The 24,332-nt window shown below is 38.8% G+C and overlaps 1 protein-coding gene across 1 annotated transcript; it reads left to right on the top strand.

The window, feature by feature from the left end:
• The first annotated feature begins 4,805 nt into the window (after positions 1-4,805).
• Positions 4,806-22,758, top strand: LOC131723428 (zinc finger protein 286A-like). The gene is made up of 3 exons (XM_059017242.1): positions 4,806-5,375; positions 6,340-6,437; positions 18,601-22,758. Exon 3 carries the CDS (start codon positions 18,636-18,638, stop codon positions 20,016-20,018), a length of 1,383 nt encoding a protein of 460 aa, XP_058873225.1. The 5' UTR covers positions 4,806-5,375; positions 6,340-6,437; positions 18,601-18,635; the 3' UTR covers positions 20,019-22,758.
• Positions 22,759-24,332: the final 1,574 nt, after the last annotated feature.

Genomic DNA, 24,332 nt, shown 5'->3' with positions numbered 1-24,332 from the left:
ACAGTTCACCTGGGTTTCAAAATGGCCAGTGTTAAGTTATATCCATTTATAAACAACAATGAGAAGTGAAAATGATTTACAAAGGATTTGTCGATAAGGACAGGGGGTGACCCGGCTGTCAGGAGGCTCATCAATATGGTAACAATATCTAAGAAGGGTGATACAGCAAACCTGGGCAGGTACAGACCTATCAGCCTTACATCCAGGACATGTTACACTATGGAAACAATAATAAGACTTTCCTCAGTATACAGTCACAACACTGAGGTCTGCTGCTGGACTACAGTCTGCACGTTTTATAAAAGAAAATACAAGTCAGGCTGATCAGATTAATGTGATGGAAAATCCCTTTAAATATCAATTGTGGCTAAGCTGCTTATTTTTAAACAAACAAACTAATATTCCATAAGGTCCCATTGCCTCTGCTTGTGTTATCCCTGCTCTGTGGAGACATAAAGAGGACTGGTCTCCAATCCACCACCTTCAGAGGAATAGAAAAATAAAGAAATGAAAGAACATTTGAAAAATCACTGAGATGTGTGCTTACCGATTACTAGTGAGTGGAGTAGCTGCTCTCTGTCTCTGTGTCCTGCTCGTTCGATGTGAAGGTGCTGCTGTATTAACACCTGCACATGAATGAGATCACACCGTCAAACCCAACCCAACATGAGACATGTTTTATTATAGATACCCAGAGAAACCCATTCCCAATACAAACAGGGTGAATACTTATCTAATGAAGACTTTTCAGGTTGTTATTTTTAATTGATTTGTTTTTTGCCCCCACCCCCCCATTTTTTCACACTTTGAAAGTGTTAAGTAGGTTGTGTAAATCAAAGGAGAAAAAATCCCATTTAAATGCATCACAATTTCAGGTTGTAACACAACAAACTGTGAAAACGTCCAGGGGGGGTGAGTACTTACTATAGTCACTGTATATAGTGAAAAGTGTTGAATTAAAATCAAGGGAGACATACAGAACACCACACCTGTAGGTTTGCATTCAACAGGAGAATAGTTAGAGGTGAAACACGGCTTCATGTTACCCTGAGAATTTCAAAAATAAACAAATAAATAAATTATACCACAGCTTTATAACAGATCATTGTTTAATTGTAGCAGAATAAATAAATAAATAAATAAATAAATAAATAAATAAATAAATATTCCTGTGTTTGACCGCTAGGGGGTGCTGCAACCCAAAAAAATTATTATAATAATACAAAAGTAAATAAGTCACCATATTTATCTACTTCTTTACCTTTGTACATGAATCTGTGTATATAATCAGATTATCATCACACAATATCAAACTTATCTAGGATTGTCTTTATTTTGCCATGTTATTATTTATTGCTTAGCAGACACTATGGTGGTTTACAATTGTTACACATAATTCCATTATAATTTTTTTTACACTTTATTTTTACATACAATTACCCATTTATGAGTTGGACTTTTACTGGAACAATCTAGATAAAGTACCTTACTCAAGGATACAGCAGCAGTGTCCCCCCCACCTGGGATTGAACCCACGACCCTCCGGTCAAGAGTCCAGAGCCCTAACCACTACTCCACACTGCTGCCCTGTTCTTTTACAGTTAACTTTTCTAAGGAGCAGAGCAGACCCCATCAGAGATTATACAGCAATGAACTGGGTGAGGAGGTGATTTAACTCTAGTCATTACCATTGCAGGCATGGAGATTACACACACAGAGCAATGAACTGGGTGAGGAGGTGATTGAACTCTAGTCATTACCATTGCAGGCATGGAGATTACACACACAGAGCAATGAACTGGGGGAGGAGGTGATTGAACTCTAGTCATTACCATTGCAGGCATGGAGATTACACACACAGAGCAATGAACTGGGGGAGGAGGTGATTGAACTCTAGTCACTACCATTGCAGGCATGAGATTACACACACAGAGCAATGAACTGGGTGAGGAGGTGATTGAACTCTAGTCATTACCATTGCAGGCATGGAGATTACACACACAGAGCAATGAACTGGGGGAGGAGGTGATTGAACTCTAGTCACTACCATTGCAGGCATGAGATTACACACACAGAGCAATGAACTGGGTGAGGAGGTGATTGAACTCTAGTCATTACCATTGCAGGCATGGAGATTACACACACAGAGCAATGAACTGGGTGAGGAGGTGATTGAACTCTAGTCATTACCATGGCAGGCATGGAGGTAACACACAGAGCAATGAACTGGGTGAGGAGGTGATTGAACTCTAGTCATTACCATTGCAGGCATGGAGATTACACACACAGAGCAATGAACTGGGTGAGGAGGTGATTGAACTCTAGTCATTACCATTGCAGGCATGGAGATTACACACACAGTGCAATGAACTGGGTGAGGAGGTGATTGAACTCTAGTCATTACCATTGCAGGCATGGAGATTACACACACAGAGCAATGAACTGGGTGAGGAGGTGATTTAACTCTAGTCATTACCTTTGCAGGCATGGAGATTACACAGGAATGAAACAGGAAAATTCTTAGAAGTTACATTTTTTTGAAGAGAGGAAATTATGTTTCACAAAAAAAAATATTTTGTTTTGATCAGCCATCAACTTATTTTACATTTTCCCATTAGTGGCGTAGTAGATCACTGAAAGTATAATTTAAAAAGCAAAATGGGTTCAACATAATAATCTATTTGAAGACTTAAACACTAAACACAAATGTTTGTGTACATTCACTTTATTATGCAGCAGTTTAAACTAAGAATTAAAGAATGTTTTATATTGTAGTAAAAACACCCAATCATTTCAATATTGTATCACAAAAAAACAGTAATTCTGTTTGAAATATCTAGTCCCGTCCCTTTTTACTGAACTCATTCAAGGAGGAATGTACATTATCGACCAATGCAGTCTCAGCGGTACAATGTAAAAGCTGAACAGTGTTTTGGTGCCACCTACTGGATAAATCGAATCACTTACATTTTGACGGTTTTGTTGCAATTTAACTTGTAACTTGTCACTCAGATAGAATACTGGTGCTTATTAATAAAACCTGAGAGATGTCTCGTCATGTTTTAATAATAAACGCTCTCAATGCACACATTCTGTAGGCTGCTTATTTGCTGTTACAGTATTTCTGATGATCACATTCGTTAAACAGAAAATAATACCAATTTGAATGCATATATGTAAACATATATAATCTAAAGTACTATACGATAGTGTCGAAGCATTTAAAACAATTTAAAATAAATAACTACAATGGGCCCCTCGTTGTAACGTCCCTGTGCTGCCCCTCCACTTGTGTCACTGAAGACTCTGCTTCTCCTGAATGAATACACTTGGTACAGACCGGGGACAACAACTATAGACCCAAATACAGCTTTACAGAAAGTACTGTTGGGAGCAGTAATATAAATGCAGAGTATTGTATGAGAATATTTACCTTTATTTCCAATCTGGACAGTCAGAAACAGTTAAACTACTAAAACATTTAAAAAATACTGTAACTGGACTGTTTAATAAACTAAATGTATTGAATGAATAATGAAATCAGATCATATATGTCAGAGAGAGAGGGGTTTGTATTAACCTGCTCTGTCACTCCTCTGGGTAGTTACTCATATAATAAAAAGCATTTCATTCCAAGAGATTTAGTTTTCTAACGCCTCTCAGGTTTTTCTTGTGGAATGGGACGCTTTTTAATCACAATAAGACACCTCAGGACATCTTTTCAAAGCTTTTACGCCAGTCTTTAATTAACTCCTATTTATTTTAAAGAGGTAAACCACGTGTTCATTTTACAAAACTAGAACCACACAGCTGAGTGATACACTGTATTTCAAGCCCTCTTCAGCACTCTCAGTGTGTTTAGTTTTTCATGTTGTAACATTAACATGATGTCTTGTCCTTTTTAAAACCAATAGCAGTTAATTAAAGCCTGGAGGAAGCGCTTTGATAACGCGTCCCCTCGAGTCTCACAGAGCAGCGCACTCCTTGGCGTGTCTCATTGCTGGTGACTCTTCTGCTGCTGTGGACGCGGCTCTGTTGCCTGGTTTAGTTCGCAGCGCAGTCTGAGGAAGAGTCTAAATCTGTGCCGCTGGACAGCAGGGAGGAATACTGTCCTGGATAAAGAATAGGAGACAATCATACAGTTTAAGAGAAACTAAATAAAAGCATGGGGTAGAAATAGCAGAGGTTACTGCCTAGAAGTTTACTCGTAAAGAATGACCTTTCTGCGACCCTGTGCTGTATTTACCAAAAACAAGTTCACACGCACTGAACCTGCAAGACTAGCGAAGAGAAAGCTATGAAACTGCGAGCATGCCTGCGCCATTGTGGATCTGTTTGTGACAACGAGCCTGAACTTGAATTAACCTGATATACTTCTAAAAAACATTATCAGGATTATCGCGTTAGTGTTTGAACATCTCATTCGGAAGAAGAGGACGGGAAATATCAATATAATTACACGAAACACAGATTATATATCTGCGTGAAACTCGCTGCATCGACGCTGCTGCCGCCTGATAGAGAAAGGACTATACCAACTCCGGCATGGGGGAGGGGTTACCTGAATTCAAATTGTATTCACTGGGAAAATATAGAGCTACAAACAGCTCGATTATGATGTTAAAATTGAAAGTCATATTCATTTTTAATTAAAAGATCCCCGGTATTACAATTCCCTTTGCGGTTCATATTAGATGAATTGTTAAACCTGCTGTGATCGGTTTGTATTTTGTGATTGGTATATTCCTCGTCCTGTGGGAGACAGACCCGTTCAGACACTGAGGGAGAGCAGAGAGGAGGTGAGAGAGTCTGCATGGAGCTCTACAATGTGTTTATAAACTACAGAGCGCTGTTATATTGTATTATTTTGAAAGGTCCGGGTTGTAGTGTGGTAGGAGCGCGTTGTTTTATCCGTTCAGACACTGAGGGAGAGCAGAGAGGAGGTGAGAGAGTCTGCATGGAGCTCTACAATGTGTTTATAAACTACAGAGCGCTGTTATATTGTATTATTTTGAAAGGTCCGGGTTGTAGTGTGGTAGGAGCGCGTTGTTTTATCCCTTCAGACACTGAGGGAGAGCAGAGAGGAGGTGAGAGAGTCTGCATGGAGCTCTACAATGTGTTTATAAACTACAGAGCGCTGTTATATTGTATTATTTTGAAAGGTCCGGGTTGTAGTGTGGTAGGAGCGCGTTGTTTTATCCGTTCAGACACTGAGGGAGAGCAGAGAGGAGGTGAGAGAGTCTGCATGGAGCTCTACAATGTGTTTATAAACTACAGAGCGCTGTTATATTGTATTATTTTGAAAGGTCCGGGTTGTAGTGTGGTAGGAGCGCGTTGTTTTATCCGTTCAGACACTGAGGGAGAGCAGAGAGGAGGTGAGAGAGTCTGCATGGAGCTCTACAATGTGTTTATAAACTACAGAGCGCTGTTATATTGTATTATTTTGAAAGGTCCGGGTTGTAGTGTGGTAGGAGCGCGTTGTTTTATCCGTTCAGACACTGAGGGAGAGCATAAACGAGATCAAATATATTTTCAGTATCAAACAATTATTATTTCACCGAGTGGAGTGTGTGCATGTGTACCGTAATGATTGTAAAAACAGCGCATTCCAAAATGTTAATATAGTGACTGTGCCATTTTCACACTTACATGAACACGCATGGAAACCCGGCTTTCTGCCCTTCTTAATGTGTTTGAAATCATTTTAAAATATTCATTCAATGAAGTGTATCATTGTTACCTCTACTAGTTCTATTCTATTCAAATCCCACCTCAGCCACTGACTCATTCTTGTGTGACCCTGAGCAAGTCACTTCTCCTCCTTGTGCTCCGTCTTTCGGGTGAGATGTAATTGTAAGTGACTCTGCAGCTGATGCATAGTTCACACACCCTAGTCTCTTTAAGTAGCCGTAGATAAAGGCATCTGCTAAATAAACAAATAATAATAATAATAATAATAATAATATTCTTGTGGTATCATTTAAAACACTGAGGGAGACCTCACTTCCAAACTCGTGCTGTGGAACGTCACACAGGGTTTTTAATATTACTACCTGAAAGAAACACGTTTTTTATTTTGATGCAGGATATCTGGTACTACATGAGGTTACAATACGGGTTTACAAGCCTTGCTTTCAGACAGTGCTGCACTTCCTTGATCACCTGGGGGGTGAAATTGTCCCTTCCTCTTGAATGACTCCTTTCACAGTAACTTAATCTGTATTCTTGTAATCTCATAGTACAGTATACATCTGTGAAAGTGAACTAAAGCAAATAATATATGTAAAAAAAAAAAAAAAAAAACTTTGTTCTCCTTGAACTAAACAAACACATTTTCAGATCTGAAGAGAAGAAAGGACATATTCACTGAGGAGACGGTCAGAGTGAGTGACTGGAGCACTAGAGCCGTGCTGCACATCCCACTGACAAGACCTGAAGTAAGTGTCTCTCTCTCTCTATTCATTCAACTTCAATCAGCTTCATACTGGCTCTATATTGTCTAATTGTAACTGAGTGTGTCAGAGCAGGCAATGTGTTACTGGGCAGGATTGTAATTGTGTGCAGTGCCTTGTTTATTATTGTGACATTGTTGCTTAATATTACAGAAAGAAACGTATCTGAAAGGCTAAGAGTTTAGCACAAGAATGTGCGTTACAGTACCATTAATCTTTGTTATTTCCACAGATTAAAAAGGGCTGTTCACTTGCTTTCAATTCATTTTTCAGTAGATCTCTTTTCCATGACTCATTTGCAACTGTTTCTTAAATCAACAATACTATGGAAGTTATTGCTCTGCACAGAGGTGCCTCAAATCAGTACTATGCAAGTTATTGCTCTGCACACAGAGGTGCCTCAGATCAGTAATTGCAGTAACATTCTAAACAATTAGCCTTGTTTTTAATAAGTAAAAACATTAGAAGGACAATTCCATGAAGAAGTGCCACGGCCATGAAAAAAAAAAGTTGTATTTATCAAAGTCCAGCTTCCATACACATTAGGTATCAATGGTAGATACATGTTTTAGTCACACATTTGTAAATATGTCACATTTTGACTCTGGGTATATTACCAAGTTATTATTATTATTTATTTCTTATCCAGGGCGACTTACAATTGTTACAAGATAGCACATTATTTTTTTTACATACAGTTACCCATTTATACAGCTGGGGATTTACTGGAGCAATCTAGGTAAAGTACCTTGCTCAAGGGTACAGCAGCAGTGTCCCCCACCTGGTATTGAACCCACGACCCTCCGGTCAAGAGTCCAGAGCCCTAACCACTACTCCACACTGCTGCCCAGTTACTAATATTACATTTTCTTGGGATGAAGGAAAATATTTTAGTGATTCAAAGTAATGGTGTTTAAATTAAACCAAATGTCACAGCCATCACGTTTTCTAGGTAAAGTTTCTATAAAAGTTGTGTACTACATTATATATTTTGTTCAAACTTTCTCTGCAAAGCTAATTTTTTAAAATGTATGTTCTGGAATCAAAATGTTGACCCTTTCTTAATAGTACGTGCCCAGATTAGCGTCATGGATGTGATCGTTCTGGACGTGACTGGTAGTAAGCTTGATGAGATTGCAGAGTAATCACATGTCTAATCATGCACAAGCTAAATATTAATTGAAATCACTGAAGGGCATCAGAGCACATTGTCATGAGACCATATAAACAGATCTCAAGACCAAACAATCATGTCACTCATCTTAATGGGGATTAAAGTGTTTTCTGTCATCTGCTGGTCTTACATTTTTGTGTTCATGTTAACGCCCCTCCTTAGTAAAATGTTAAAATGACAGTTGGTGGCAATGTGCTAAAACACGCACATTTCATTGATTTACTGTAAGATCAACAAAATACACGTAGCTTTAAACTGCAGTCTCATCATGTTAGTTCAGTCTCTTCAATCAAAGCACTTGCGTTTCTCTTTGCATCTCGTTATTATAACCATTCAGGACGCACTTCAAGAAGCTTTTATTTCTTATTTCTGTGCCAGTTTACATGTTTTTATTTATTAATAGGGGTGCTCTGATAATCGGGAGCCTGTCTGCATGGCACCGATAAGAGGAAATAAACACACACACTCGTCTATCTGCAGTGTGTGTTATTTTAGCTGATAATGTACATCCATATACATGATTGAATTTCATCCAGCACAGAATTTAATGTTTGCTCAGGCATGCTTACTAATGATGCAAGAACATTGAGACACTCATTTTCCCAGTGCTGTGTAACGTGTGATCATCCTGCAGTAAATATGTCTCAAAAGAGCCGTGTTTGGATTTTTAATATCTGAAGACAGCAATAGGATAGCGAGTTGTGTGCAGCAGAACAGACTTGATGCTACATTAAATCCAACGATGGACTGCGAGTAGAATATTATTCTGATGCTTTAAAAAACAAGCAGATTAGTTTCTTTTACTCTGGTGTTAAATGCAGGGTCGACTCGCCATGTTGTACTTTCTGTTTTGCTTTGGGATCGGGAGTTTTGATGACGTTGGTATGAACGTTCAGTTAACAACGAATTAGGAAAGCGAGTCAAAGGTTAACTGCGTGACTTTGTTTTAATTGGCCATGATTATTTTGCTGGCGCTACAATGAGGGAAACTACAATGCTTATATTTACGTTTGCTTGGCTTGGGAAGCTGGTGGGTGGTGATATAACGGGTACAAATAGCACTGTTCTATATTGGTGACATTTGTTCAAATAGAGTAGCTGGCGGTATGCGAGGGTGGCGTTATAAAGGGGGGCGGTATAACGCGGGACAGCTATACTGCGTTAGTCTTTGTATTCATTTTCTGAAGTAAATGCAACACATAAACAATACCTGTTCATTTTTGTCATAAATACAACAAGTAAGGCCAAATAAAAAAATAAAGTGTAGTTTGGGTTACGCTTGAAGAAAAAATCGGGTGGGTAGGTACATTTTTATTTTCTTATTTTTATTACCAGACTAAGCAGTGAGCTAGTGAAAGTTTCCAGGACATTAATAACCCTGCTGTACTTTCATTAGTTACACTGTCATCTCGCTTCATTCTCCCATCATCTCCCCTTTCTCCACCTCACAGCTGGTTCTCATTTTGAGGGTACATTTTCATTAATAAACTTTCCACCTGCCTTGTTTTATGCTACAGGCAGGAAGCTGTAAGGAGTGAAACCACTGGGACTAAAATATAGCAGCAGCATTATTGCTCGGGGTGCACTGATAATCGGTAGCCTATCAGCATGCCACCAATAAAAAGAAAAAAAACACACTCGGCTATCGGCAGTGTGTGTTATTTTAGCCAGTAATGTACACCGATATTCAGGATTGAATTTCTTCCAGCACATAATTTAATGTTTGCTCAGGCACAGTTACTAACCAGGCAAGAACACTGAGACAGTAATGTTCCCAGTGCTGTGTAACATGTGATCATCCGAAATATGTTTCAAAAGAGCGATGTTTGGATTTTTTTTCTTTAATATCTGATGACAACAATAGCGAGTTGTGTGCAGAACAGACTTGATGCTATAAAATCCAACGATGAACTGCGAGTACAATATTATTCTGATGCTTAAATAAAAAAAAAATAACATTGAAGAATAATAATAATAATAATAATAATAATAATAATAATAATAATAATAATAATAATAATAAATATTGCACATTGCCTAGACTGTTTCTTTTCTACTGTACAGTACAGGTAGAGGTTATGATACACAATGCTAGACAGCAAGTGGCTATACAAGTTCATGTCACATTCTAGATGTTTTTTTCTACAGAATTATTTTTACTTGTACAAATGCAAAGTGTTATTTTTGTATGACTGTGTCACAAAGACGGCCGGAGTGGGTGGCGTCAGACCAGACAGGAATTCAAACACAGACAGCGGTTGTGATGAGCTGAGTGCAATGGCTGCACTCAGCGTTTATTAACAAATAAAAGGTTTTAAACGGTACACAAAACACAGGACACGGCACTTGTAGCCAAAATAAAAAGACAGACAAAACGGACTAACACTAAACAAACGGTGCACGGAGAGACAAACAAACACGGTGAGAACAAACACTTTACGTTTACTTTTAATGATTTTAACTCTCCTCTCTCTCTCTCACCTGTTCTCCTCTTCCGAACACCTAACCACGAGTGACTAAACGTGCATCTATTTATACTGTTGTGCTGGGATTCAATTACTAATTAATTACTCACTTGAATCCCAGCATGTGAATTCATTACGTGAAACCCCGTGTTCACATATTATATTTTAAATGCACGTGCGTGATGTGCAATCCCGTGCCTAAATACAAATATACAATTTAAATACACGTGAAACACAGACCCGTTTATATCCCGTGTACCAATCTATACACCAACATTAACATACGCACCCATACATACATACACAGAACACACAAATGCACACAGGGGCGGGGCACTTTGCCACGGACTGTTAGAAAACAAATGTATAAATTGCTGTCCAGCACACAGTATAATACTACGTTATTCTTTGTATTCATTTTCTGAAGTAAGTGCAACACCTAAACAATACCTGTTCATTTTAACATTCATAATTGTAAAACAGTTTACATTTGGCCCTGGGTCTTGTTCTAGTAGTTTACAATAGCTCACATGCACTGTCTATTATTATCGGTATCGGTCAATATGGGCAGAGAACCATCGACTATCAGTATCGGTCAAGAACATCTTTATCGGTGCTCCCCAAATTACTGCAGCACTTCATGACTGTCAGCACATTACTTTATACTCTGAATTACTGCAGCACTTCATGACTGTCAGCACATTACTTTATACTCTGAATTACTGCAGCACTTCATGACTGTCAGCACGTTACTTTATACTCTGAATTACTGCAGCACTTCATCACTGTCAGCACATTACTTTATACTCTGAATTACTGCAGCACTTCATCACTGTCAGCACATTACTTTATACTCTGAATTACTGCAGCACTTCATCACTGTCAGCACATTACTTTATACTGTGAATTACTGCAGCACTTCATAACTGTCAGCACATTACTTTATACTCTGAATTACTGCAGCACTTCATGACTGTCACTACATTACTTTATACTCTGAATTACTGCAGCACTTCATCACTGTCAGCACATTACTTTATACTCTGAATTACTGCAGCACTTCATCACTGTCAGCACATTACTTTATACTCTGAATTACTGCAGCAGTTCATGACTGTCACTACATTACTTTATACTCTGAATTACTGCAGCACTTCATCACTGTCAGCACATTACTTTATACTTTGAATTACTGCGGCACTTCATGACTGTCAGCACATTACTTTATACTCTGAATTACTGCAGCACTTCATCACTGTCAGTACATTACTTTATACTCTGAATTTTTTGACATAAAACATCTGCTGCAAATAAAGTATTTTTTGTTGTAGAGGGAAAAAAGAAGAGAGATGAGTCCCCTTTGTTTATATTATTATTTGTATTATTAATAGAGATGCGTGCCCTTTGGTTATATTATTATTATTTGTATTATTAATAGAGATGCGTGCCCTTTGTTTATATTATTATTATTTGTATTATTAATAGAGATGCGTGCCCTTTGGTTATATTATTATTATTTGTATTATTAATAGAACATAAGAACATAAGAACATAAGACAGTTTACAAACGAGAGGAAGCCATTCAGCCCATCTTGCTTGTTTGGTTGTTAGTAGCTTATCAAGCAGCTTCTTGAAGGATCCCATGGTGTCAGCTTCAACAACATTACTGGGGAGTTGGTTCCAGACCATCACAATTCTCTGTGTAAAAAAGTGCCTCCTATTTTCTGTTCTGAATGCCCCTTTATCTAATCTCCATTTGTGACCTCTGGTCCTTGTTTCTTTTTTCAAGTCAAAGAAGTCCCCCGGGTTGACATTGTCTATACCTTTTAGGATTTTGAATGTTTGAATCAGATCACCACGTAGTCTTCTTTGTTCAAGACTGAATAGATTCAGTTATTTTAGCCAGTCTGCATACGACATGCCTTTTAAACCCGGGATAATTCTGGTCGCTCTTCTTTGCACTCTTTCTAGAGCAGCAATATCCTTTTTGTAACGAGGTGACCAGAACTGAACACAATATTCTAGGTGAGGTCTTACTAATGCATTGTAGAGTTTTAACATTACTTCCCTTGATTTAAATTCAACACTTCTCACAATATATCCAAACATCTTGTTAGCCTTTTTTATAGCTTCCCCACATTGTCTAGATGAATACATTTCTGAGTCAACATAAACTCCTAGGTCTTTTTCATAGATTCCTCCTTCAATTTCACTATCTCCCATATGATATTTATAATGCACATTTTTATCGCCCGCATGCAATACTTTACACTTTTCTCTATTAAATTTCATTTGCCATGTGTCTGCCCAATTTTGAATGCTGTCTAGATCATTTTGAATGACCTTTGCTGCTTCAACAGTGTCTGCCACTCCTCCTATTTTGGTGTTGTCTGCAAATTTAATGAGTTTGCTTACTATATCAGAGTCTAAATCATTAATGTAGATTTGGGAATAGCAGAGGACCTAATACTGATCCCTGTGGTACACCACTGGTTACCTCACTCCATTTCGAGGTTTCTCCTCTAATCAGTAATTTCTGTTTTCTAGCTGTTAACCACTCTCTAATCCATGTGCATACATTTCCTTGAATCCCTACTGTGTTCAGTTTGAGAATTAATCTTTTATGCGGGACTTTGACAAAAGCTTTCTGGAAATCTAAATAGACCATGTCATATGCTTTGCAGTTATCCATTTTCAATGTTGCATCCTCAAAAAAGTCAAGTAGGTTAGTTAGACATGATCTCCCTTTCCCAAAACCATGCTGGCTGTCTCCCAGGATATTGTTACCATATAGGTAATTTTCCATTTTGGATCTTATTATAGTTTCCATAAGTTTACATATAATAGAAGTCAGGCTTATTGGTCTGTAGTTACCTGGTTCGGTTTTGTCTCCCTTTTTGTGGATCGGTATTACGTTTGCTATTTTCCAGTCTGTTGGTACAACCCCTGTGTCAAGAGACTGTTGCATGATCTTGGTTAGCAGTTTGTAAATAACTTCTTTCATTTCTTTGAGTACTATTGGGAGGATCTCATCTGGCCCAGGGGATTTGTTTATTTTAGAGCTCCTAGTCCCTTTAACACATCTGCCTCTGTTATGCTAAAGTTATTTAAAATTGGATTGGAGCAGGTCGACATGTGTGGCATGTTGTCTGTGTCCTCCTTTGTAAAAACCTGTGAAAAGTAATCATTTAATATATTTGCTATTTTTTTTTCTTCATCTATGATTTTGCCATTTGTGTCTCTTAGACATTTAATTTCCTCTTTGAATGTTCTCTTTCTGTTATAATATTAGAAAAACATTTTGGAATTGGTTTTAGCCCCCTTAGCAATATTGATTTCTATCTCTCTCTTGGCCTTTCTAACTTCCTTTTTGACTTGTGTTTGCAGTTCCAAGTACTCTTTCTGTGTACTTTGTTTTTGGTCCCTTTTAAACGCTCTGTAAAGTGCCTTTTTTCACTGAATATTTTTTTAATTGATCTTAAGAGATGAGTGCCCTTTGGTTTTATTATTATTTGTATTATTAATAGAGATGAGTGCTCTTTGGTTATATTATTATTTGTATTATTAATAGAGATGAGTGCTCTTTGGTTATATTATTATTTGTATTCTTGTTTGCGGTGCGGATGAAAAGCCGCTGCCATTATTTGGTATTGTTTTGTATTTTGTATTTTAAAAACCTTGTGAGGATGCATGACTGATCAGCTACTGATTATTTAACAAGCTGACAGTCACGCATCCTTATTAAACTCGTGCAGACTGTGGCCGAGGGGTAATAAGATAATTAATAGCTAGTTAACCCCTCGTCCAGAATATAAAATACGTTCTGGCTCAATACCAGCACGATACGTGTTTGGTTCCTTTTGTTTTGTGTTTGTTTAAGTCTTTTATTTACTATTTTAATAAATGAACTGAACGCTGTAGCGTTTCAGTGTTGCCCCGCCAGTACCTGTTTGTTTTGGTTTTGTGTTTCTGGTCTGACGTCACCCACTGCAAGCCATCTTGTTCACAGTCTCCCATTTAAAATAACACATCTGCAATCAATTTAGTCGTGATGGAATGCAGAAAATAACTATAAACAGATGTGGCAATGAATTAACAAAGTGAAGTGAAACAAGTCAGAGTTTTAGCTTTAAAACTACATAAGTTGAGTGTTTTTGTGCATTTTCAAATTAACACTTGAACCGCCAAAATTTCTGACTAGTTACAACCGCCACAGCGGTTCATTAAAACAGCTTCGATATGAAAATGAAAAACAATCGGATACAACTTAATATTTTTATTTGTGAACACCATATATAACATTTGCACAGCAAAAACTGTATAACACATATACATAAATATGAAAAACTATAATAAACATTACACAATAACTACTGTGTAAACAGGTGTAGAAAGTTGTATGCACATACAAAATGATAAAAAAATAAATAACTAATTCTAAAAATAAACAAATATAACATAAGCGACATGAATGTGCTTTGAGGGAAACAGAGTTCAAAGGCACATCTATTACAGCTGTATAATTAGTACAATCCACACAGAAAACACACTTTTCAACTTTACCAGTGCATGTACCACAGATTGCCTGTTCACAACGGGCGCAGGCATCCAAAGTTTTTTGTTTCTGTTGCATTTAGCAACCTGGCATTGTCTTTTCTTCTGTGTGCCAGTGGGTGCAACGCTGGCTGAAGGTTGAGGGGCATTCGCCAGCCGGATTGCACTAATCAAAATGTTTCTGCCGCAGCTCCAGGGCTAGCTGCAGAATGAATTTCCTCCGGGAGATTGTGTTTCCAGTGCACTCCTTGTACAAAACAAAAGCCAGGTCCAAAACATTATAAAAAAACAGCCACAGGCCACCTGTGAGAAGCACCTTTGACAGAATACTGCCGTGCCATTTGATCAAGTACATCCACACCGTACTCCGTTGCGTTGTAAAATGAAACACACTCTGGCTTTCGTTTAGCATCAGTCCTGATGGTCACTGATTTATGCAGAGAGCTTAGAATTAATAATAATAATAATAATAATAATAATAATAATAATAATATATGATGTGTAGAATGACTTTCATCAGTGTTTCAAGCACTCAGCAGGATTATAATAGGCGTTTGGATTGCAATGTTTTACTGTTCTGTATTTAACATGCATCTTTTTGTAAATGGCCCCAACATTTAATCTCAACCTTGTGGAATAAGCCATTATAAAGAAACATTTCAATAATAATGTCTACATATAAGATTGTTACTGATATGAGCGAGTTTCTGAAAATTTGCTCTGTGATTTCATTTCCTGCAGCGGGAACATACGTTTCAGTATGTACAAAAGCAGCTGACAGCATTTACATCATTATATAATAATTTGATTGTTAGGGAACTTGTAAATAAATGACCTACCTGCTTGAAAAATCATACTGTTAGTTGGATGGGAAAATGTTTATTTGCATGTAAATCATTATATTATGTGAAGATTGGAACTAAGTTTTAGGCTACCAATAATCAGGATAATAATTAGAATTAATAATAGAAATGCTGGAAAATGCTGCCAATCTGTCTGTGGAATAAAGAAAAGGAGACTCTCACTCTCTAAACTAGGAGAGCTATCCTTGCCTGTTCTTGAGAAATATTATTTGCCTGCAAGGCTATATTCGGTGCAATACTGGATTTTCAAAAATGTTAATGCCGGATGTACCCACATGAAACCATCTGGAAAACTATCTGACTATTCACTCCTAACTGGTCCCAAAAAACAGCTGCTATAAATCATTCATATATGAACAATGATGTAATGGTGATGGTAGATGCCCATTTTAAGGCGTTTTAAACAACTATTGGTTGCTTACCAAATGACTGACATCTCCAAAGGCTCCAACAACCAATCAGGGATAGTTTTATATACTTTCAAAACAAAAGTAGTTAGACCGAAAGCTAGATGAGTGAGTTTATTTATTTTTTCTCTGTCGGGAGATTCGGCGATCACAAGTACAAGCTTACCAGAAAACAAAATATTCATAGGATAAACATCACAGATGACCGTCCAATCAACATGCATTTCACTTAAGCCCCAGCCCAAGAGAAATACATTTTATTATGAGGTGCAGCATTTCAGTGTCTTAGGTTTCGGTTTAGATGACTGGTATATACCATGATTTTAAAGTGCAGCATTACTGGAGAGTAGACTAAGTTGCTTTACAGTACCAAGAATGCTTACCGACTGTGGCAGTGTGGTTTGCAGTGTACAGGTGCAGGAGTGATGTGGTGTGTAATTATCAGACAGAGATTTATAATCCAGTTGGAAGTAATTTATTTTTAACAATCCAGGTCTGGTGACCAAATAATCATCCCTGGCAATACACAGCAATGTGTAGAGCACGGGGTAAATAATAACGGGTTTGCAGTCTCAAATAAAACACACAAGTATCCCTCCTACAATATAAATACATGGTCACCAGTCCTGGGTGCTTGCTGTAGTGCTCGTGGTGGGTTATACAGGTTTATCAGTGACAATAGTGCAGTGCTGCTCCAGGTTTTGTGCTGGCCCTTGGCAACAGTTCTGGAATGTGTTAGCCGTCTATTAATACAACAACCAACAATTATAGGCAAAACAAAACACTCACGATAAGTTATCACGATACTGCACAGGTCCTTCCAGGTTATTTTCTCATAACCAAAGCGAAGGAACAGATTGCGATTCTCCGTCCCCATTTATGCCGTCACACATGACCCCTTGGTAAACGAGTGCAGCTGCCCCTCCAATCTGCGACTGCCATGTCTTTTCCCTTCCAGGTCAATGAGTTAATTAACCAGAGTTCCACCCCCTTTCTAGCTGGCCGTCTTCCCCTGAACCCTGGGAAAGAACTGTCGGGCCAGCCCGTCCAAGGTACAACTCTGTTCTCGCTACTTATCGCACTGACAGGTCAGGAAGGAGATTTACCACCAAGAATCACTGTGTTTATGTCACACCGACCCAAAAGAAAACTTTAATTTTTATTACAGAAAGTGTTGATGAGTTGACAGATCTATCTGATGTTGAACTTCTTCACATTACGCACACATCAAACAATTTGGTGTAAAATGATCCTGAAACACAAGCTGAAAGTCACGTTCTGTCAGTCAGACCTCAAACAGGTAGAATGTTCACCGCAGCGGAAGGGTTAAAAGCAGCAGGAGATGGTGCCTCCCTTCCAAATCGAGGCAGATCATTCCACACCTGTGGGGCTCTGAAGCTGAACGCTCTGCCACCTGCCTGCTTTCTCTGTGTCCTTGGAATACTTGTCATGGGTAAGAAAATACATGGGAGTTACTGTTTACATTTCCACGTGAGACGAGTTGTCAGACAGAGGTGTAAATGAAGACAATAACACCTGTTTCTTGAAACGTCTGATTTGCACGTTTTCAATGCTCTGCTCCATTTCTGATGACAGAATGAAATCTTAATTGGCACGGAATGACCACCTTGGAGTAGAAACACACAAGTGACTCAAATGACAGGCTTGCTGTTGATTTAAACACTTCCGCCTCTGTGTTTTGGGAGGGGAAATGTCTTCGCACAAGGGGTGGTTTATATGATGTCATCGGGCATGCACTGCAGTTCAGGGGCTATGTGCGCGTGTACGGGGCCAAAGCCAGCCTAGGTCTGTGCTCAAGTGTAAACAGGGGCTCAAATGATAGGACTCTTAATCTGATAGACCCTGTGACAAAGTGCGAATGAATCTGAATCAACAATCTCCCTCTCGACCTGTGAGAGCACTGTACAGCAGGAATTGCGTGCCCCGTACTGAATGTTTCGGCAGTTCATTCCGGGGGCCGGAAGCCGGCCATTCAGGAAAGGGATGGCATCAAGGTACCAGGAGTCCCCGCCCTAGTACGGCAAGCAAAGTTTCATTCATGAATTGGAGGAGACGTGATTGAACTAGCTATCGGAGGTGGCGGGGCTGAGGGTACTTTAGGGGGACGTGACGCCATAATCAGTTCTTTTGTTGTGGTTGATGGGAGGAAACGAGGATTGTTTGGAGCGAGGGTTAAGTGCTTTGTGTTTGATAAGAGACACACGGTTGCAAAACATTCTCAGAATAATTAAGCACGGATCTGGGAGCTGCAGCCTGGGGCCAGCGATTCACCCGGACTTCACCGCACCTGCACTTAATCAAGTATCACTGTTTCAAGCACCGCACCTGCACTACGAGCACGCACTGTCCGGAGACGTGACTGTGTTTGTGTTGTGTTTGTGGTTTTTGTGATTTATTTTGGGACTGCAACCCCTTGTTTTGATGCTGGCAATACCCATTGCTGGGTAGAGCCAGCTTTATTATTTAATTTTTGTTCAAGAAATAAAAAGGAACTTGAACCGTGAACTTTGTGTTTGTCCTTGTCTGGAGCACCTGCATCACCCTTTCACTACGCACTACAACCCACATGCTCACAGACCCTGAGTCAGTTCAGGTCCGAGTTGTAAGTGTAAACACACCGATAGAGAACAGATCGTAATACTTCATTTCATTTTCTGCTTTCAGGACTGCCTTATCCTGGTGAAAGCCAATGAACAAAGATGAAGTTGGTACCTATCTGCATTAAACAGGAGATGCCTGAACTGGAGCCTGTCCACATTAAAGAAGAGACTGAACTGGAGCCTGTCCACATTAAAGAAGAGACTGAACTGGAGCCTGTCCACATTAAAGAAGAGACTGAACTGGAGCCTGTCCACATTAAAGAAGAGACTGAACTGGAGTCTGTCCACATTAAAGAAGAGACTGAACTGGAGCCTGTCCACATTAAAGAAGAGACTGAACTGGAGTCTGTCCACATTAAAGAAGAGACTGAACTGGAGTCTGTCCACATTAAAGAAGAGACTGAACTGGAGTCTGTCCACATGAAAGAAGAGGAGACTGAACTGGAGCCTGTCCACATGAAAGAAGAGGAGACTGAACTGGAGCCTGTCCACATTAAAGAGGAAGAGACTGAACTGGAGTCTGTCCACATTAAAGAGGAAGAGACTGAACTGGAGTCTGTCCACATGAAAGAAGAGGAGACTGAACTGGAGCCTGTCCACATTAAAGAAGAGGAGACTGAACTGGAGCCTGTCCACATTAAAGAAGAGGAGACTGAACTGGAGCCTGTCCACATTAAAGAAGAGACTGAACTGGAGCCTGTCCACATTAAAGAGGAAGAGACTGAACTGGAGTCTGTCCACATGAAAGAAGAGGAGACTGAACTGGAGCCTGTCCACATTAAAGAGGAAGAGACTGAACTGGAGCCTGTCCACATTAAAGAAGAGGAGACTGAACTGGAGCCTGTCCACATTAAAGAAGAGACTGAACTGGAGCCTGTCTACATTAAAGAGGAAGAGACTGAACTGGAGCCTGTCCACATGAAAGAAGAGACTGAACTGGAGTCTGTCCACATTAAAGAAGAGACTGAACTGGAGTCTGTCCACATTAAAGAAGAGACTGAACTGGAGCCTGTCCACATGAAAGAAGAGACTGAACTGGAGTCTGTCCACATTAAAGAAGAGACTGAACTGGAGCCTGTCCACATTGAAGAAGAGACTGAACTGGAGCCTGTCCACATTGAAGGGGAATCTGCTGATTTGTTGTTTAAGGATACAGAAAATATATCCCGGCCAAAGAAATCACATCAGTGTAATGAATGTGGGCAGAGCTTCAGCCAGCCAGGAAGCCTAAAAACACACCAGCACATTCACACTGGAGAGAAGCCGTATCACTGTACTGAATGTGGAAAGAGCTTCCGTCAGTTAGCAGTCCTAAAAATACACCAGCGACTACACGCTGGAGAAAAGCCGTATCACTGTACTGAATGTGGAAAGAGTTTCATGGAGTCAGGAAGCCTAAAAAGACACCAGCGAATTCACACTGGAGAGAAGCCTTATCACTGTTTTAAATGTGGGAAAAGCTTCACTGACAACGGAACATGAAACAAACACCAGCGAATTCACACTGGAGAGAAGCCGTATCACTGTTTTGAATGTGGGAAGAGCTTCAGTGCGTCAGGAAGCCTAAAAACACACCAGCGACTTCACACTAGAGAGAAGCCATATCAATGTTTTGAATGTGGGGAAAGCTTCACTAACAAAGGAAAACTAAAAAAACATCAGAGAATTCACACTGGAGAGAAGCCGTATCACTGTAGTGAATGTGGGAAGAGCTTCAAAGAGTCAGGAAAACTAAAAATACACCAGCGAATTCACACTGGAGAGAAGCCATATCAATGTACTGAATGTGGGAAGAGCTTCAGTGAGTCAGGAAGCCTAAATAGACACCAGCGAATTCACACTGGAGAGAAGCCGTATCGCTGTGATGAATGTGGGGAGAGCTTTAGGCAGTCAGGAAGCCTAAAAAAACACCAGCGAATTCACACTAGAGAGAAGCCATATCAATGTAATGAATGTGGGGAAAGCTTCACTAACAAAGGAAAACTAAAAAAACATCAGAGAATTCACACTGGAGAGAAGCCGTATCACTGTAGTGAATGTGGTAAGAGCTTCAAAGAGTCAGGAAAACTAAAAATACACCAGCGAATTCACACTGGAGAGAAGCCATATCAATGTACTGAATGTGGGGAGAGCTTCAATGTGTCAGGAAGCCTAAAAAGACACCAGCGAATTCACACTCGAGCCAGCCTCCCTCCCTCAGTCCCTGACCTCTCCACCCTGCTTGTTTGAGTGTGTGGAGAGCTGACTGATTCCTTGTCTCTCTCTCACCCTGCAGTAAATGAAGGGGGTCCCCAGGAGTGAGAGCCAGCCTGAATCGAGAGACACTGAGAAGGGGAGCGTGTCAAACTGAAGACCCATTCTTTCAGAATGAACTGCATTGGAAATTTATCTCGCTCATCATGCTGTGAGGATTTATGCCAAGCTTGTTTCTGTGAACACATTAAACAAAGATGCCAAAAACACATTTTTAAAATACCATTACTGTACCAGTGTCGGTGAGAAAAGTAGTAAATTATTTAAAAGAAACTAAAACTAAAAATCTCTTCATGGGTGTGGCAGCAGTGTGCCCTTCATATTACTAGAATGACCTCTAAGCTATTGCACCAGTGCAAGCACACGCTGAAGCAACCTTTTTTTCTTTTTTTATATCACGTGGTGCAAACTTTGCACTGGAGCAAATGCTGTTTTGGGTTTGAATGAACTTGACTGCTTTGAGTGTTTAAAGGGCACATATAGACCTTTTATTTTATTGTGTTACATGTTCCCATGTGTTTACGTAAGGTGTGTATTGTTTTCATTTTTTTGTACATTTTGACCACTTTTTAAAACTTTTAAATTGCATTCCCTGCCTCAAGATGGCTTCCCATGTACCTACATGGACCTCTCAGAACTACATTTCCCATCATCCTCCTGCTCATATGTAACTGAGATAAATTTACCACTGAGCAGGAGGATGATGGGAAATGTAGTTCTGAGAGGTCCTTGAGGCAGGGAATGCAATTTAAAAGTTTAAAAAAGTGGTCAAAATATAAAAATAAAACAACAAATTAAACAATACGCACACCTTCCATAAGCAGTTGTAGCAACACATGGGAACATGCGACCCAATCAAATAAAAAGGTCCTTACGCACCCTTTAAGTACTGAGAACCTCCAAGCTTGTTGTATACTGGAGCCCTGCTTCAATGAGAGTACATTATTATGTTTCCATTACCTCTGTATGCAAAAGGTTTGTCATTGTTTAAACTGTTAATGATTCCTGAGATATAGATCTGCAGTGGAACTGAACAAACCCAAGGGAGACATTGAAAAATACAAGCTTGTCAAAGGGGGAGGTGCTGCTGTGGATTTGTTAATATGGGCTTGTGGTGAATATTCCCTGAATATGATATTAATGCATAAAAGTGTATTATAAATGTAACTGGACAGATTAATGAAATCTGTGTCTTGAAGAAAAAGGGCTCCTCTCCTGCAGACACACTGAACTGTGTGACCCCTGAACTAGGTGAGCAGCGCTGGGTGACATCTGGACTGGATTAGGCTGAAAGGACAGTTGAATTCTGTACAGGTAATTCACAATGGCAACAAGTGAGTGTAGACAGTGTCAAATTTCACTGGTCCTGCTCGCTGCTGTAACGCAGGCTGAGAGGTTTGACTGACCTGATACTACAGATATATGACCAAATGTTTTGCCTCACTACTAGAACTGTTTGTTGTAATCTATATCTACCTATCTAGCAGTTGCCTTTTGAAATGACTCGTATTAACCTTAACCCCTGTACAAAAATGGAAATTTCAGATACATTCTTAAAATACAGTAAACGGAATACTTACAGGATAGCCAGGAGAGTACTGTGTGTATAAATAATAGTTCTGTAATTGCTCTTATTTGAAATCATTCTCATGCATTTATCATGCTTACTACGTGTTCTTAATGGACTCATATAAGCAAATAGTTACTATCAGGTTTAGCTGCTCTTAGTCGAATTCGCTCTTATAATTTACTGTGTGCTTTATTATTTTGCTCTTACTTGAATTGATCTTATTGTACTTTCATAACTGCTCTTATGTGTATTATGATATTCTGTAATGTGATCTTTTATAACGTGATCCTTTGTACTGTGATAACTTTTAACAATTGTAAGTCGCCCTGGATCAGGGCGTCTGCTAAGAAATCGATTAATCAATCAATCAATCAATAATAAAGTAATTGCTGATTTTCACTACCTGTACTATTCATTGCAAACAGCAGAGGGCACCAGCAACCGCGTGTCACTGAGCTGTGTTCAGATAAAAAAAAATATTTTTTTAGAACCAACTGTTCTACTAAATGGCCACACGATGGCAGCATTAGATAAGGAATAGCGAGAGTTAAATTCAACGCCCTCTTGTCGGCGCCGGATCTGTAAAAACCTTCTATTGGTTTTAATTTAATTTAATTTCTCAAGACTCAGTTTTCATAAATGAATCTATTTTGTGCATAAATCAAACACAGCAGTGTTGTTTCTTGTTGCATCTAAATCAATAGCTATGCTTTTTATGTCTCTTTTTTTAATTGGTCAAACAGCATAATAGGGAGTAGAGATCACGTAGATTTTGTTTAAAAATGTTGGTTAGGGTTAGGGTGAAGGAATACATTATATATCAAAACACATCATTCATGGGTAAAGAAACTAAATCTTCCTTAAATGCGCTTTACTTGCACTTATCCCTATTTGTCTGCATTTAATCCTGTCCTTTACAGAGTACTGTACTGTAATCTGCCACAAGTGTTATTCAATCTGTAGTATTTCACATTTACTTGTATCCTGATGTAACTATCACTGACACTGTTATCTGCTCCGATATTGAATCATATTTTGTCATATACTTGTACTTACTAGAACTGAAGTCATTGTATTTTATCTTGCTCTTAATTGTATTAATACTTGTACTGTGATTCTTGAAATGTATTTTTGTTTACGCCTGTAAAATGCCCTGGATAAGTGTGTCTGCTAAGAAATAAATAATAATAATAATAATAATAATAATAATAATAATAATAATAATAATAATAATAATAATAATAATAAAGACATGAATATCTTATTCTGGTTTATTGACCTGCACTGACAACACATAATAAATAATACATCTCTAATAAAAACATATTGTGAAAAAGGCAGAACTAAAATCAGAATTTAGCAGATTCAGGTAAGATAGGTAAGACAGACAATTAAAATAAATAAAATCATAATTTTGAAGTGTGAATTTTATAAAGTGTATAGAAATGAAACTGCTGAGGATGAGAATTCACTGGACAATGAAATGAGGAGGGATCAGATGTGAAGTACAAATCCCACACACACACATACAATAATATGAGAAAACAGACATATCTAATGTGCATACAGAATACAGAATAAAGACAATCCATGTGTATGAGATTAGAAAGAAAGAAACAGTGATTAATACATATACAATTGAAAAAAAATAAATATAAAAAAGACAAAACTACTTGTGTTAATAAATAAATTCAATGGCAATAACTCTGTTGAAGTAACGTTAAGGTTTGGAAATTGCAAGTTCAGGAAGCCACACAACCTTAACTCTGCACCCTTATGTGTGTGTTTCCCATCACACCTGACATCATCAATGACATCACTAAGCACATGACACATTCTCCCTGAAGACTGGCCATGCGGACCCAACACTGGAAATCACAGTCCTTGCAGGGGGAGGGGCCAGTCTTCTTCAATGCAATGAATAATAATTAATTTGAAATATCTACAATGCAGGCTGGTCCTGTTGCTTTTGC

This window comes from Acipenser ruthenus, chromosome 55, assembly GCF_902713425.1.
Source record: "Acipenser ruthenus chromosome 55, fAciRut3.2 maternal haplotype, whole genome shotgun sequence".
In the NCBI taxonomy this organism is placed as follows: Eukaryota; Metazoa; Chordata; class Actinopteri; order Acipenseriformes; family Acipenseridae; genus Acipenser; species Acipenser ruthenus.
The sequence above is the reverse complement of the archived record's forward strand: the minus strand, read 5'-3'. Positions and strand labels throughout refer to the sequence as shown.

Bases quoted from the DNA above. Each gene is read 5' to 3' on its own strand.
- LOC131723428 (XM_059017242.1), top strand. From the start codon at position 18,636: ATGAAGTTGGTACCTATCTGCATTAAACAGGAGATGCCTGAACTGGAG.